The 17,832-nt window shown below is 45.7% G+C and overlaps 1 protein-coding gene across 3 annotated transcripts in view; it reads right to left on the reverse strand.

Annotated features, from left to right (window-relative positions):
* Nucleotides 1–17,832, reverse strand: part of TMEM132A (transmembrane protein 132A) — a 69,537-nt gene that overhangs the window by 12,506 nt on the left and 39,199 nt on the right. For all 3 annotated transcript variants that reach the window (XM_033920568.1, XM_033920570.1, XM_033920571.1), the window contains exons 4-8: nucleotides 17,160–17,560; nucleotides 12,386–12,535; nucleotides 8,704–8,893; nucleotides 6,807–6,950; nucleotides 3,991–4,190 (exon numbers count right to left, since the gene is read on the reverse strand). In XM_033920568.1, the coding sequence (XP_033776459.1) occupies nucleotides 3,991–4,190; nucleotides 6,807–6,950; nucleotides 8,704–8,893; nucleotides 12,386–12,535; nucleotides 17,160–17,560 (1,085 nt within the window). The remainder of the gene's footprint in view (nucleotides 1–3,990; nucleotides 4,191–6,806; nucleotides 6,951–8,703; nucleotides 8,894–12,385; nucleotides 12,536–17,159; nucleotides 17,561–17,832) is intronic.

Raw genomic sequence — 17,832 nt, forward strand, 5'->3', positions numbered from 1 at the left:
CTCGGTCCCGAGAAGAATGCCGTACCGCCTGGTGCCGAGGAGGATCCAATGTGGCCTGAGAATGAACCACCGGATCGCCATGAAGTTGTTGGGCCGAAAGGATCGGCATGGATGTGTTCACCGGTACCGAAGGAGTGGACACCGGGGGCTCAGTACGGGGCTCGGGCCGGTCTGGTACCGGAAGGAGCGGTGCCAGGATAGTGGGCAACAGTTGTTCAAGTTGTTTCTTCAACTGCTCTTGGAGTTGAGCCTTTAAGATGGCCGAGATACGGTCATCTAGGGGTGGCATCGGAACCGCTTTCTTTTTCTTCGGTTCCTTAGATGCCGCTCCACGCCCCGGCGATGAGGAGGCCGATGACGAGGCACTCACCGAGATCGGGGCGGAGCGTTTGCGGGACCAGTGCGATGCCGGTAGGGACGGTGTCGCCACCGTAGCTGGAGGGCGCTCGAGGGAAGAGGAAGGCTTCTTAGCCGGCTTACCTGGCGCCAGCGACGCCGATGTGGGGTCGGTCGGTGTCGAGGTCGACGGTGCCGATTTTTGAGGTACCGCCGTTGAAGGTGAGGAGTCCATCGCCGACTCGGTGCCGAAGAGAAGAGTTTGTTGAATCCTTCGGTTTTTAAGAGTTCTCTTTTGAAGAGTGGCACAGCGGGTGCAGGAGTCCGCCCGATGCTCCGGACCCAGACACTGCAAACACCAATTGTGTGGGTCAGTTATGGAGATCGGGCGTGCACACCGCTGGCACTTCTTAAAACCGACCTGCGGGGGCATGAAGGGGAAGATAGCCTCCGCAAAATCGAAGCCCGAGGCCTGTATACTGGCAACAGGCCCCGCCGGGGCAAAAACGAAAGAAAAAAGGGAAAAAGTAAAGTTGTTTTTTTTTTTTTTTTTTGCAAATCAAAGAAAAATAAACCCGAAGGTAAAGAGAGAAAAAATAAGGAAAAAAGCGCGAGCGGGAAGGCAAAAAAGTGGTTTCAACGGCCGTTGAAAAAACACACGCGTCTTCTTCGCTCCGCGGAAACGAAGAAACTGGGGACCACGCACTCCTCCGTCGGGCGGGAAGGCACTCGCGCACGCGCGGTGCGGCCAACTAGAAACTTCTAGTTAAAAAGGTCCGTACCGAGGGCTCCGTCGGTGACGTCACCCATGTGTTAAGAATATGCTGCCTGCTTGTCCTGGGATAATCCATGCTACCGATCCAGGGCAATCAATGGCTTCCCCCATGTCTTTCTCAATAACAGACTATAGACTTTTCCTCCAGGAACCTGTCTAAACCTTTCTTAAAACCAGCTACACTATCCACTTTTACCACAACCTCTGGCATTCCAGATCTTAACTATTCTCCTAATAAGAACAGAAAGAGATACAGACCTCAGCATGGCTTCTAGTTCATTGCAAATGGAGGTCTCCAGCTGCACAATGGTGACCTCATTGTGAGATCATCAAGGTGCAATTAAAATGGAGATATGTGCTGGGCGAGCTAACCATACTTGGGATTCAAACCCATGACTTTTGGAAGATGGGAACAGGGCTTTTACCCATTGGCTACAGCTGACTTGCACTTATGCTCATCTTGTCAGCTCATAATCTTGAGGTCATCTTTGACTCTTCTCCCTCTTTCTCTGCACATATCCAGCAGACTGCTAGAAACTGCCCTCTTTCCCTATAATATCACCAAAATTCATCCCTTCCTTTTTCAACACGATATCAAAACCCTTATCCACGTGTTCATCACCTCCCACTTAGATTAAGGCAACTTGCTTCTCACAGGTCTCCCATTAATCCATCGCTCTCCCCTTAATCATATCAAAATTCTGCTTCATGACTTACCTTCCACCAGTGTCACTGCATTCACATATTCCCTCTCTTCAAGTCATTTCATTGGCTCCTTATCCATTTCTGTGTACAGTTCAAACTCCTGTTATTGACTTATAAGTGCATTCATTCTGAAGCTCCTCAGTATCTCTCCACTCTGACCTCTCCCTACACCCTTCCCCAGAAACTCCATTAAGTCTCTCTTATCTGTACCCTTCTCCTCCACTGCCAACTGCAGACTCTGTTCCTTTTATCTTGCTGCACCATATGCTTGGAATAGACTTCCTGAGTCAGTACATCAAGCTCTGTCTATATTCAAATCTAGGCTAAAAGCCCACCTTTTTCAGGCTGCTTTTAATCTAATCTTGGGTTTATATACCGGGCCATCTCTGAACGGAGCTCAACTCGGTTTCCAAAAGTCAAAAGACCAGATTTTACAAAGAGATAAGAAAAGGAGAATAAGTAATTGAAATTGAACCTAGCTTTTAACACTTCTTATTCACTTTTTCAATACCCATGTTATTTTAATCATTCCCATGATCCCTAATCCAAGGATGCAGGAGTTCAGGCCTCGACGGCTGAAACCAGGCTAGGTTTTTAGGATATCCTTAATTAGGGATAGAGTGGAGTTTGGAGAAGCGAGTCAGAAGCGAGTTTGGAGTGGGAGGACAGCAATGACAGTGGTCTTCAGGGGGGCTAGAATATAAACCAAAACCTCCATTTTGGGCCCATTTTTTGGGCCCAAAATCTCAGTTTACATCCGAGTACTATATATACAGTGGTTAGGCCTATTTTTAAAAAAGTATCTCTCAAGCAACCAGAAACCACAATTTATCCAGCATCTACCAATCCCCATGGGTGCTGGATAACAGAGTCTACATATAACAATTTTAATTCCAATATGTAGAAACTCGTAATAATAAGAGATGTGCATTTAATATGCTATTAATTTGATTAATTTGTTAAATTTTAACTCCTCTCTGTTGTCCAGCATTGCTTTCTCTCCCCTTGCTTATCCCACAGTCCAGCATCTCTTCTCCCACCTCTCCACATTTACCCTTACAGGCCTGGCTCTTCATAGAGTCGCTGACAGAGGAGGCAATTCCCAAACGCTGTCTGAAGCTGACCTGGAAGCCTTCTCTCTGCTGTGTCTTACCCCTCTCCAACACAACTTCCTATTTTGCCTTTGCATGCCAAGATTGAGTGCAATCAGTCATGTGATTCAAATTTTTAACTGCATGATTAATTGCAATTAAAATGTTTAATCGTTGCCCACCCCTAATAATAATAGAACCTTGGATTAAATTGAAATTGAACTGAGATTAAACTCTATCTTTGGAACCCCCAAATCTGTCTTGGTGAGGAAATCTTTCTTTTGACTAAGAAAACTACAGCAGATCTGTAAATTCTTTGCGATTGAAAAGTTCGTTTTCCAAGTCTTAGGGCTCCTTTTACGAAGCCGCGTTAGCGGCTTTAGCGTGCGCGACTTTTAATCACGCGCTACCCCTGCGTTAGCTGAAAAACTACCACCTGCTCAAGAGGAGCACGTCCGGCGGTTTAGCGCACGCTATTATGCGCGTTAAACCGCTAATGCGTAAAATAAAAAGCCTTCAAGTTAGACTTAAATGACTTTTGTAATGTCGCACACAATTCCATACTACCCTGTTTCCCCAAAAATAAGCCCTACTGAAGATCGATTCCCCGAAGTCCCCCCACCCACAAAAGTCTCCGACACACCACGACTCCATCCCTAGCATTAGTGTTGCCTGATTTTCCGAAAAAAATCAGACTCGTCAATTCAGCGGCCCCACCCCCACCCCGGTGAGATCTGACAGACCTCTGCTCTGCGGCCTCTTAAAGCAGCAGCGGCGGCAGCACTCTGAAAGGATTGCTTTGTGGTCTTCCCTGCGGGGGCTTTCCCTCTGCCATGTCACAGTGGGAGGGTCAGAGGGGTTCTGCTGCACAGGGGGATGGGAGGGAGGGATAGAAAGATGCTGCACAGGGAAAGCCCGGCCCGGGCAGGGAAGACCGCAAAGCAGTCCGTTCAGATTGCTGCCACCACTGCTGTTATTGGAGGCCTCGGTGCAGAGGTATGTCAGTCTCACGGTGGGAGGGTCAGTAGGGTTTGGTCGGTCCATTCAGGGACTCTGTAGAACAGATGAAAGCTCTGCACTCACCTATCTCGGGTGGCTGCCCGCCACCCTCTAATCTGCTCCAGATTGATGTCTGACACTTCGACACGCAGGGGCAGCAGTGGAAGCCAGACTCGGAGGTGCAAAGACGTCCAGAGGCGCTCGTACCAGAAATCCACCCGAACTCTGAGAGCCCCGCGGCTCTCCTTCCCCCCAACGTAGACAAAATCACATGCGTCTGTCACCTGAGTAAGCAAATGAGAGACAATTACATACAAAAGGGGGTAGCAAGATAAAAGGCTGGAGACTGATAAACATATGCTGGTGAGCCTATAATTTAAAGGCCAAAAAATGGAAACAAAATTTCATGACTAAATCACTAAAACATGAAAGTGGGAATGCAATCTAGGACAGGCAACCCCCAACCAACTACTAGATACAATACTCTGGACAAAAAACTTGGATCTTCAATCTTTATTATTGCACATCAGCTAGACTTAACAGTCTGTGTTTCGGCTCTTACAAGCCTGCCTCAGGGGTCAAAAAAACATCCTGCATAGATCTTCCCACTGTTTTTTCTCCAGTGTTTTTCTTGAGAAAGCCAAGCAGTGCAGAGATTGATGCTGGGCAAATTTAGACAATCTTTCTCCTCGCATTCTCTTTCTATCTTCCTCCTTTGCAAGTTCAGCGTCAATGCCGGGCCATGCTGCAGGATTAGAAATTGTCTGTCTTTTTCAATTTTTATTGTCACCAGTAACAACATAACATAAGAATTGGGACAGACCCGAAGGTCCAAGAAGCCCAGTATCCCGCTTCCAACAGTGGATAACTCAGCTCCCAAGTACTTAGCTAAATCTTTGAAGGTTTCTTGATTCACCAGATCACATTCGTTGCATCTGAGCTGGTTCTGGTTTAGCTTCTCCTAGTCATCGTAAAGCGTCATCCATATGCGAATCCCTGAGTCTATTTGCTGACGTGGTATTTTTGCACGCTGCCACATTTACAAGACCTTGAACATGGCCAGATGAGCTGCCTCTTTCAAAACAGCCTTTTTTTTGTCGGTGTGTAAGTACATCATCAATCGAAGAACATCGCCGATGGTTGGAAGATATCAAGTTTATTAAGTATTTGATTAATCACTTACTCAAATATCTAAGCGATGAACAAATCATTCAATTTACAGATAATACAGGGGTTATAAAAGACAGATGGACACTGAACAAAACATATTAAATTAACGACTAACAGAATAAACAGAAAAGGAAAACAAAGGGAAAGGCAGGGTAATGAAATACAATAATAATGATAGAAAGAAGGACAATTATGGTAAAAAGCAATTCATCAGTGCCCTTCCCTAGCTTTTAGTTTTTGACATTCTTACGTCTTAGTTTTTATCTCAACATCAACTTTGTGTTCAACTGCCTATTTATCACTAAACTAACTCTCTGCTTTGCAAGAATACTAGTAATAAGTTGTTCAAATAACAATAAAGCTATTGTTGTCAATAACAGCTTCAAAGAATAGTTATTTTGAATCAGCTAATATTAAGTCACAGTTTCTAACCACATTGTTATGAATATCCAGCCACATTATGAGGATTTTGTCGGACCATGAGCAACCTCTAAATTTGTCCCAAACTGCTTCAGATTTTAACCATATCTTATCTGCAAGAGATAGAATATATTCTGACTTGTGGAGGCATGTTCTGATAAGGTTGAATTTTTACCACAGTCTTATGGACCACCCCTACCAGTTAGTATCTGGACAGCAGACTGAATATTATTGCCACTTTCTGGATATTGGGCTATTTGGTAGGGGTTGGAGGTATGTGGGGGGTGTCTTTGCTTTCATGCAATGTCCTGCGGAATAAGGAACCAATTCCTGATCATTGGAATGGTGTGAAGGCTGGGGATTAGGGGGGGGGGGGGTAAGTACAACATGCAGACTTGGATTGATCATTGTGTCAAGCTATGATTGCATGGGGGGGGGGTTTCCATGGAATTTTGGAACCCTCAGCTTGTTGATTTTCATGAGACTGTTGTATGTAGGATGACGAGGGATGGGTTATTCTATATATAAAATTGGACGACAATGGTTGTAAAAGTGCATTTTCTATCTTGTATTACTGCAATTTCCTCAATAAAAACCTTTGAAACTAAAAAAAAAAAAAAAGGAAAAAAAGGAAAAAAGTAATGAACTACAACATTACAAAATTTGAATGTCAATGTCTTATAACTACATTACGGAGTGGATGGCAAGCAAACCAAGGCGAAATGGAGATAGCAAACTGAGCTTCATTGGACAATGGTGTAACAAAATAGTTGACTCAACACAAATCGTATTTTGGCCTACTGGCTTCCATCAGCAGTCTGATTTTCAAATGAAAACATGAGAGCAAAGGTCTAGTAAAATCAACTGCAATTGGTCAAATGCAATATGGCAATTTCCCCGTCCCGTCCCTGCAAATTTTGTCACTGTCCCCGTCCCTGCAAGCTCTGGCTTAACCACACAAGGCTCGAATACTTATGATTGTAAAGTGTTCGAGGTTTGTGGAAGTTGAGGACAGAGCTCGCAGGAACGGGGCAGGGACAGGAAAAGAACTCACGGGGACGGAACGGGAAAATGAGTTCCCGCGGGGACGGGGAAAAATTTGTCCCCGTGTCATTCTCTAGCCACTACCTTATGAGGGCTGATCGAGAAACAAAAACCCTACTAAAACTGAAAAAGAAGAAGAGAAACCCCAGTACTTCCATCCCGCTCTCCAGAAACCTTTTTTGTAAGGAAGAAACAAAAGGCACATTCCTGTTTCTATCTCTAAGAGGAACCACTGCACTCCATAACCGAAAGAAGTCACTACCTACCTGAATCACTTGTACGTTGGAAGATGCGCAACGCACACGGTCCGAGATGTCCAACGCAAAGCCCCCCGTCTCCACAGCAACCAGCTTTACTGGCACCTTCCGGGGAATGCCGGTCAGCACAGCTGTGTTCAGAATCTCCTCTTCCTGTGGTAGAAGAATGCCAAATTAAGATCCGGCATCGATGGACAAAGTTTACAAGACATCGCCCGGTCTTGCACACACGCTCTCAACAGTCTCCCGCGTCTCTCTGTGCTCAATTTAAAGTTCTGTATGGTTTTGGTTAACACCACAAAATAGTTACCAGTAACACCACGCACACAGAAATCATTCCAGTCATAGACTCTCTGTCCTGCCCATTAACCCAGATCAGCCTCCGGCTTAGCCCATACATTTTAGGCTATCAATGACTCTACAAATGCAAAATGAAACCCACTTGCTGTGATTAACTCTGGAAATCAAATTTCAAGTTTTATTTAACCACCAGGTAAAGGGTAATGATTAGTACAGGGGAGAATGTGTCACAGTGGTCAAAGCTACAGCCTCAGCACCCTGAGGTTGTGGGTTCCCCATTGGCCGTTAGATCAGTGTTTCTCAGCTCGGTCCTGGAGTACCCCCTTGCGAGTCAGGTTTTCAAGATATCCACAATGAATATGCATGAAAGACATTTGCATATAATGGAGGCAGTGTATGGATGGGGGGTACTCCAGGACCGAGTTGAGAAACACTGCATTAGATAGATTGTGAGCCCACCAGTGAAAAATGCCCGAACACATGAATAAATTCATGTAAACCATTCTGAGCTCCCCTGGGAGAATGGCATAGAAAATTGAACAAATAAATCGTACACTACTGAAATAGAAACTCGTTAAACCCAGGTCAAGTACTTGGGGACTCTGGTTCTAGGACTTCATTTGGCTGCTCCAGCCAGGAGGTGTGTGACAGAAAACAGAAGTGCTCGCAATGTTACAGATACAAAATTGTCTAGGGCAGTGTTTTTCAACCTTTTTACACCTATGGACCGGCAGAAATAAAAGAATTATTCTGTGGACCGGTATCGGTCCGTGGACCGACGGTTGAAGAACACTGGGCTAAGTTGTGGGCCAGGCCCCACCCATCTCTACCCAATCTCCACCCCAGACCCCGCCCCCATAATACTACTAATTGCACCTTGCACGTCCCGTGCCTCATCTGGAAACCTTCCCTCCGACGTTGCAACGTCAGAGAGAAGGCTTCCGGTTCAGGCCCAGGATGCCTGTAAGTGGCTTTGTGCACTGAATCAGTTAGGAAGAGGGAGCTGGCTCGAAGATAACGCCGCATCGATCGCACCGTGGACCGGCGGTTGAAGAACACTGTTTTGGGTCTGATGCACGTGCTGGCCCTGTGGACTGGCAGGAAATTTCTGTGGATCGGCACTGGTCCGTGGACCGGCAGTTGAAGAACACTGGGCTAAGTTGTGGGCCAGGCCCCGCCCATCCCTACCCGATCTCCACCCCAGACTCCGCCCCATAATACTACTAATTGCACCTTGCACGTCCCGTACCTCATCTGGAAGCCTTCCCTCTGACGTTGCAACGTCAGAGAGAAAGGCTTCCGGTTCAGGCCCAGGATGCCCGTAAGTGGCTTTGTGCACTGAATCAGTTAGGAAGAGGGAGCTGGCGCATCGATCGCACCGTGGACCGGCGGTCGAAGAACACTGTTTTGGGTCTGATGCACGTGCTGGCCCTGTGGACCGGCAGGAAATTTCTGTGGACCGGCACTGGTCCGTGGACCGGTGGTTGAAGAACACTGGTCTAGGGAGCTCGTACTTTTTTTATCTGCCTATTTTCATTTGCAGAGAGAAAGTTGCAAGCACCCTAAGAATCCTTAGGCCCATACAGGTGAAGAAATGGCCCCTTACCTTAACCAGGGGAACGATAGCCCGGAGGTCACGGTCCGACACTAGCACTTCCCAGAACACTTTCTCCCCCTCTTCTGAAGCACCAAGACCAGAGTACTCCACCTGCCAGGAGACCCGGCGGGTGGACACCGAGCCTGTGCCGTTCTCCACACCAAAATCCAGGTAAAGGAACTCGGGAAAGTCGGCCATACTGTGGGGGGGAAAAAAAAAAAAGGTGTAGGAGGAATCAAAGACGCACAAAAGTGCAGGAACACAGCCAGCACCGTGGACAAGTTGCAGTTACAACCACGCACATACAGCACTGATGTCACAGCTCCACATATATACACAGCTGGTGCCGAGACGAGATACAGTCACAGAAAGACAGTCAGCACTCAGGAGGAGGCAAGGGGGGTGCATTTTCGATATGATGTCTAAATCCGATTTTGAAAGTTTGGGGGTGGGGGGGGAACATCCAAATATCCAGTAGAGAAAATGGTCATTTTCAAACCAGAAAAACATCTTAATCTTTGTTTTTTTCCCCAAAAATGGCCATTTCTCAGATGCGTTTGTGTTTCAAAAATGTTTTAGCAAATAAACCCCCCTCTTTTACGAACGCGTAACGCGGGTTTTAGCGCCGGCAGAGGCGGTAACTACTCCGACGTTCATAGAATTCCTATGGGTGTCGGAGCAGTTACCGCCGCTGCCTGCGCTAAAAACCGCGCTACGCATCCGTAAAAGGGGGGGGGGGGGAAATGTCCAAATGCTACTTTGTCATTATTTGGACATTTTTCTCTGTTGAAAATGAGACCCAGTCACATCCGTAGGGCCCTTGTTGGGGAGAAAGCCTACAAGGCCAAATCTATAGTAAGTCTATGGTCAATATAACTTCTAGGCCAGGGCAGGAAAGGTGTTGAGCTGGTCATGGTCAAACAAAAAGGTACTTCATAAGATACCAAAGAACAAAAATAAGTATCCGGAGGGCTAACACATTGAACTTGAGAGAACAAGTGGTGTCCAGTCAAAAGCGCGCGAGACATTCACGCGTGGACAAACCCGTCCAGACAATCGCGCGCAGTACATCAGCGTGCTGGATTTCAACACTATTTTAAAGCGCTTTGAGGGTGTGTGTGTGTGAGGGAACCCCACCAGCTTACTTAGAAATGTTGCTGCACTGTTGGGGGGGGTGGGAGGAACCCCCCCCACCACCACCATTACAGAGCAAACAGTAATTTTTCCCTTAAAAACAGGGAAAAAGGCTGTTTCCTCTGTAATGGGGGGTCCCTCCCCCACGGGAGCGCCAACATTTCTAACTAAAGTGGCAGGGTTCTCCCCCCACACACCCCCTTCACATCGCTTTAAAATAGTGTTGAAATAACCCGACCCGGACTCTACCGATCTCTGCCCGTGTGGGTGGTTTGCTGTTGATGTTTCTGTTACTGTATTCTGTAGCCTGAAATGTTATTGTACTTGCTCTGTTTGGCCTTTATCATTTAATAAACTGTTTAAAAAATATATATATATAGTGTTGAAATACAGAGCGTTGATGTCCTGTGAGCGATTGTCCGGGCGGGCTTGTCCGCGCGCGATTGTCTCATGCGGTTTCGTCTATGAGCCGAACAGGTGGTTATAAATTTTGAAGTGAATCCTCAGTGTGAGGTTGTCAGCTCTAAGGTGGAAATCCCCCCTTCGGGAGACAACTCTATTACCCTCTTAAACCTCGGATATAACCCGGCATAGAAACCATCAATAGATTTCAGCCACACACCATCAACACTTGTGCGTGTAAGTGAACCACATGATTTAAATAAACAACTCGTGAATAAAATAAATTTTAAAAATATATATGATTACAGAGGCGTGCAATTATCCACTTGATAGGAGCAAATAGAGAGGATATATATATTTTTGATTTGTACATCGCTTAGTGATTCTAATAGGCGATTTATCAAATTTTATTAACAAACTTGAAACTTAAACTTGAAACTTGATGTGCCCAGGATTTTACTACTGATCTCCATTGTCAACTAGGGCAGTGGTTCCCAACCCTGTCCTGGAGGACCACCAGCCAGTCAGGTTTTTGGGATAGCCCTAATGAATATGCATGAGAGAGATTTGCATATAATGGAGGAGGCAGGCCTGCAAATCTGCACCATGCGTATTCATTAGGGATGTCCTGAAAACCTGACCGGCTGGTGGTCCTCCAGGACAGGGTTGAGAACCCCTGAACTCTAGGACTGGCCAATTTGGGCCACTTGATGAGAAGGGCAGGATCTCGGCTTCGGTGCGTTTACCACAGCGGCATCACTATTGTGGCTTTTGTAAAAAGGAGCCCTGAGGCTCTGTAACCATTTCTGACACTTTGGTGTCACATGAGAATGACCAACACGCAATCCCCATCGCTGCAAAACACTATACAAAACTGGGCAAAAAAACCCAAACTCAGAACCTTACCAAACCATAACAGCACTAACCCCCTAAGACAGAAAAGTGCACCAACCTCATGCTTGAAAAGGCAGCGCAATGGACCCTAACACACCAATACACTACCTAGTGGTGAAAATAAATTAAACAAATAGGACGGCATGGGAGAGATGGTAAGCATGCGCACATGGGTGTCTTGGCCCTTATGTATAACAATTTTTATTGAAAGAATCAAATAATCAGTACAATAGGATAATACAAAAATACATTCAATACAATAAGAATCACAATAATATTTCATACAAATTTAAATCATTCTTTCAAATTTAATTTCCATATGAATTAATTCAATCTTATCTACACCCCCCTTAATTCCATTTCCTACCCACTATCTTCCCCTAAATGAAATCCCTCACCCTGGATGAAAGTTGACAAAAATAAAGAATTAAAATAAATAACTGGAATGTAATTAGTAAACCTAATTTTCATAATAAATCATTGATAACCAAACTTCGTATTTTTGGTGAAAGATTCTGAATATAAGGATCCCAAACCTCCATAAAAAGACGAGTTTTTTTAGGCGAACCCCGAACCTCCCAACTCTCAAATAAAAATAAGCGACGCAATTGATTCCTCCAATGCCAAAAACTTGGAGATTCTTTCTGCAACCAAAATTGCATAATACATTTATGCCCAATCATACAGGCTTTCTGAAATAAAAGACATTGTAGTTGGCCAAAAACTCCACAAGCTGATGCTTTACCAAAAATTATTCCCCTAGGACAACCCACTATCGAATTACCCCATAAAGAACCCAAAAATAATAGGATGGCAGACCAAAATGAGTTGATCAAAGGACACAACCAAAAAGCATGAGATAATGTGCCAGGATCTTTATTACATTTAATACAAATTGGAGTATCTATTAAATTCACATGAAAAGCTTAAATGTGGCCCCCACACCTTTTCTCTAAGATTAGATAAGCCTGTGATAGAGGTTCAGGATCACACTTTGGGGATCAAGGTCACACTTGTATATACTTACAGACTATAGACACAGGGTTATAGTTTAAAAATGGGACTAAACCTCCCACCTTGTGGTATCAAACGCAGGTCGATGCTGCAGTTTTTGGCCTGGCCATAAGCGCCACATTGCCTGCTCTACGGCTCTGGAAAGACTAATGCCAGTCAGTCAGTCACACACAGCCAGCACTGAAGTCCCAGGTCACGCCCATAGTCACACCCGCATGGCCAGAGCCGAGGAAAAAGCGTAGCGTACCTCCAGTCTGAAGCTCCCCCACTGATACGGCGACAAGTGACCAAAGCTGTGTGCGGCTTTGCGCCTTTTTGCTTCTCCAGCTTCACTGCCCAGGTCTCGGGGGCTGCCGAGCGAGCGAAGATCACATACAGACCCTTCTTAAATTTTACCCTGGGGAAAAAAAATGAAAACAAAGAGCAAGGTAGTCTCAGAAACTAGTGAGTGACTGAAGGCCTCTGGGACCGATCTACGCTAGAAGGAGCTTGGTTTTGCATAAAGAATCCGATACCAGCGACAGTGAAAAGGAGTTATCATGTTCATTGATGATGGGCATGAGTGGTGTTTAGATGGCAGCCCCAGCAGTGAGGAAGGGAGGCCGGTTCCAGACAGACGGTGTCCCGGACATGGCAAGACCGATTAGGATGGGCCAGAATAAGCTTGAAAAGCAGCTTTCTTTTTCATTATGTGTTTTGGAGCATATTAATTGTTGTTTTAAATTATGTAGGTTTGTTGGAACCTGCCTAGAAATGTTGATAGAGCGGCATATACGTTTTAAAAAAGAAAAATAAATAAATATGTAAATTGTTTTGACTGTAGCCACAGAAAGGTGTTATATCAAACCCCATCGAATGATAATCAATCACTCTTCCACCCCGCAGATCAGTGTTTCTCAACACACGGTACTTGTACCCTTGAGGGTATGTGGGCCGCTTGTTGGGGGTACGCGGCATGGCCGCCACAGAGAATATTCTCTGCCCGCCCATCCGTCGAAGCCGCGCTGCCGCCACTGGGGATCCCTTCTTGCTGCTCGCCCCATCCACTGAAGCCGCTGCCGTGGATCCCTGCCCCCCCCGCCCTCTCCTCCCTCCCGAAGCAGACCCACAGGGCTTCCCTCCAATGTCAGAGCTGATGTCAGAGGAAAACCTTCCAGGTCAGTGCACGGGGGTGGGGGGGGGAAGAGGTTTCCTCCGAAACCTCTCGCTCGCTCCTTCTGCTCTCAGCGGCTCATTGGGAGAATGCGCAGCCGGCAGCGGTTCACACGCTGCGCATGGCTGACCTGGAAACTTTCTCTCCGATGTCAGAACCGACGTCGGAGGGAAGGCTTGCGGATCAGCCATGTACAGCGTGTAAATCGCTGCCTGTGCATCCTCCCCAACTAGCCGCTGAAGGCAGATGGAGTAGACTAAAGAGTAACATCCAAAATGATAGTGGATTCAACAAAGGTAAAACCAGGAACAGAATTTAAGAGAGCAGGGGATAAATACAGATGACCCTGGCCACTGGGAAAATAAAGTAAGGTCTGTGGTTGTGCAACAGAAAGTGAAAATGGGCAGAATGAAAAAGCACAAAGGTCTTTACTTGGATGGTGGTATATAAAATGTCAATAAATAAATACATTGCTTTGAAGCCTTAAGTAAGGCCAGTGGCATTGTAAGGGGACCCTGACCGCCGTGGACACCATCTTGGTAGGGGCACCGGCACATCTCCTCCTCTCCATCACCCCCCTCCTTCCCTGCTGTGTGCACACCTTCACTCCCCTCCCCCCACCCAGTACCTCTAGCTCCAACCTGCAGCCCACGCCGGCCTCAGCTCTCCCTCTGATGTCACTTCCTGGTCCCGCGAGGGAGAGCCGGTAGCAAGTTTGAGATGCTTCTTGCACCGGGGAAGTTACAGAGATGTGGGGGGTAGGGAAGGGGTGTGCACATGTGATGGGGGTGGGGGCGGGGAAGAAGCAGAGGGGTGCCTTCCACCCTCGATACGCCACTGAATAAGGCCATTAGGTAAAAGCTTTAAATATCTTGGATTTTGGGTTGATTACAAGCTGACCTTTATGTCAGAGATCATTAAAAAAAGATTCTATACATTATGACCTTTGAGGACAATAAGGGGACCATTTCAAGAGAAATACTTACACTTTATTCTCCATACTTTAATTATCTCAAAGTTGGATGATCGTGTACATGGAGAACATCAAGAAGGCATCTGAAAAGATTACAAACTATGCAAAACACTGCGACAAAAGTTTGGGGCTATAAGAAAAAGTTTGATAGGGTTACACCCTTCTATTTGCAATATCATTGGTTACCTGTCCACTATATAATTCAGTTTAAAGCCTTAACCCTTGCCCATCAAGCTTTTTTTTTTTTTTTTTAATTCTTTACACCTTCATTTCTAATTCCTTATTTGCCTTCAAGAACTTTGAGATCTATTCAAGACAACAGGTTAGTACTCGCTTCGGTTAACAAAGCAAGTCGGGAGTCTACACGAAATAAGGTGTTCTACTTCGCAGTTCCAAACTTATGGAATCACTTATCCCGAGAGTTAAGATTAGTTTTTTAAAAGATTGGAATTTTTCCTCTATGTTAAAAAGGTGTTTTTTTTTAAAGAAGCATTTGGACAAGATTCGATCCAATCTGAATTAACCCATAGGGTTTTTAAAATCATTTGTGGGTCCTCAGTCAGCAATCCTATGACATCTTATTACTATACTATTATTTTATTTAGGAGTGAATGTTATCCTGTATATTTGTTGTTGCGTGAGTTAGGTCTATTCTATCTATCAATGGAGTTCTTTTTTTTAATTGTATCATGTAAACCGCTTGGACCAGTAAAATGAACGAGCGACTAATAAACCATATCAAATATTAATAAGACAAACATTGTATTTCACTTGGATCACAGAAGCACAAAGAGATTACGTGACCTGCCCAGGGTCACACAAAGTCTCAGCCACAGAGGGGAGCACCAAACTCTGTTCACGCCAAGGTTACCTTGATTTTTTTTTTCTTTGCAAACTACTGCATTCCAGTGTTGTTCAATTTCTTCTAAAAAAAAATATTATCTCATCACAATAATAATAAATCCCAATGAATAAATTTTAGAAATATACTGGCTACATTCCTGTGTTATAGAAACATAGATGACGGCAGATAAGGGCCATAGCCCATCAGGTCTGCCCACTCTACTGACCCACCCCCAAGTCTACTATCCTAGGGATCCCACTCCTGGTGACAGGTTCCCTTGGCTTAACCCTCTAAGGGATCCCACATGGGCATCCCATTTGCTCTTAAATTCTTGCACGCTGTTTGCCTCGATCACCTGCACCGGGAGCTCGTTCCAAGGATCAATCACTATCTCGGTGAAGAAATATTTCCTTGTGCTCATAGATACAATCAAGTTTCTCCCTTGATCATTAAATTCCACTGGTTAGCTAGCCTATCTTTAGGATCTGGTTTAAAATCCTGCAAATACATTACACCTTCCTTAAAGGTTTTCCTCTTTACCTTGGTTCTCCAAGATCCTTATCAGCTAGATAGGAATATAATAATAATAATAATTTTATTTTTCTATACCGCCATAATCAAACGACTTCTAGGCGGTTCACATTGAAATAAAGCTGGAAAATCAGCGAATTACAGAATGCACTAAGAGGAAATGTTACATAAAAGATTGGAGTTACAGAATTACAGATGCATGGAGAGAAAAGTTACATAAGAGAATGGGGTTATATGGGGAAGGAAAATATGAGAGGTTGGAGATACCTGAGCGATTTCATCAGGAATTGCAGTGGGGAAATAACATAGTGAGAGAAGGTCATCTGTTTAGGTAATAAATTTGTCGAATAGAGTGGTTGGGTGTGTTGGGGTACTATCAGCTATATGGCTCACTGGTTAAAGGCATTTCTTCCATCTTCCCAAGGTTGCGGGTTCAAATTCCCATGAGGGTGCTAACCATGTGCTAAACGCTAACGCGTGCATGTTAGTCTATGGATGCGTTAGCGTGTGCTAAAACGCACCTTAGTAAAACCGGGGGTAAGTGCCATTCTGCATTTTTCTTTTTAGCTCCTAAATTATGGAATGAGCTGTCCTGTTAACCCACATGCTGAGCTTTCTCTTAAATGCTGGGATTTACTAACAGCGCTAGAGGGTTTTTTTTTTTTTACCGCGGATTGGCAAGGTAAATGCTCCAACACTCATATGGATTCTATGAGCGTTGGAGCCTTTACCTCACTGGCCCACACTAAAAACCTCTAGCGCCATCTAGTGTTTCGCTGAAAATAAGTCCTAGCATGATTTTCGGGGTAGGTCTTACTACAAGCCCTACCCCAAAAAAAGAGCCTTAGTCCCTGGATTCACCGGCAGCACCGCTTCCCCCCGCCGCCGAACCCCCGCTGACACTCCATCCTTCCCTCCCGTCTGAACCCTCCCGTCAACCACAAGCCATAAATACCCTCCTCCACAGCAGCGTCGGGCCAGCAGCACTCTAAACAGGCTGCTTCGCGGCCTTCCCGCCGGGGAATTCCCTCTGCCGCATCGCTGACCATGTCATCAGTAACGCGGCGCAGGCGCTGTTGAAAAGGAAACTCTTGAGTGAACTTTTACATTTATCTAACCGTGTTTCTGCTCTAATAAAGGACGGCAAATGGTTCCAAGTTTGCGGCGCGGTTACAGAGAAGATTTCTGCTCTTCTTGAGTCGATGATTTTCAAAAAGAGGGAACGACCGGGAGATTTTGATGAGCAGATCTTAAGTGTTCTTAAGGGAGCCTAAGGGATGAGTTGTTTATCAAGAAAAATTGGTTGTTTTGACTGACGGGTTTTGGACGCTAACAGCGCCAGTTTGAAGGTAATTCTATGTGTGCATTTTTCAGAAGGGAGAGAAGCGTGATGGAATTTGAATTATAGCCCAGATCCTAATACCAAGCCACTCTACTTAACTATAAATTAAGGGAGCACCAGTGACCTCGCCTCCATAGAACAGGACTCAAGAGAAGGTGGAAATGTGGATGCCACTGACCTGACATTGACAAAGTTCACAGAGAAGTTCCTCCCAACGCCGACGGTGGCTGTAAAAACCTCTCCGGGGAGCAGCGTCCGGTTGGGGAGCCGCACCACGATGTCTTTGTCTAACCGGAGCTCTTGGTACCGAGGCACGGCGGTCATCTTAATCTCCACAGCAGCAACATGTTGGAGTCCGTCCTTTGACGCCTCCACGCTCCGACGCCGGTGGCGGCCTGGTTGCACCTCGTGGCTGCATTCGTCCTTCTTTCCCGCTGCTGCAGACAGTTGAAAGTAGAGTTCTGCGTGCCGCGAAGTGTCGCTCGGAGAGTCCGAGAGCCCTCGACTGGCCGCTGTTGGAGAGGCAGAGAACCAGCGGTGGGGGAACTCCAGCTCCACCACACACACTCCTAGGGGAGCCTAAAGACAGACAGGAGCAATCACACCCTGCTCCATCATAGGATCCCTCACCTACGACAGCAGGGGCGCTTAACCTTTTCTGGCTCCCACCCCCCTTTCACTGATCAATGAAACCCTTACCCGACCCCCTTAAACCATGGGCTCTTTTTACTAAGCTGTGCTAGTGGTTTTAGCGCAAGCTACAATGCTGCGCACGCTAGACTCCTCCATTGAACTGGCGTTATTTTTTCTGCGTAGTGTGCACTAATCTGCAGTGCACACTAAAAACGCTA

The sequence above is a fragment of the Geotrypetes seraphini genome, chromosome 14 (assembly GCF_902459505.1).
Source record: "Geotrypetes seraphini chromosome 14, aGeoSer1.1, whole genome shotgun sequence".
Lineage (NCBI taxonomy): Eukaryota > Metazoa > Chordata > Amphibia > Gymnophiona > Dermophiidae > Geotrypetes > Geotrypetes seraphini.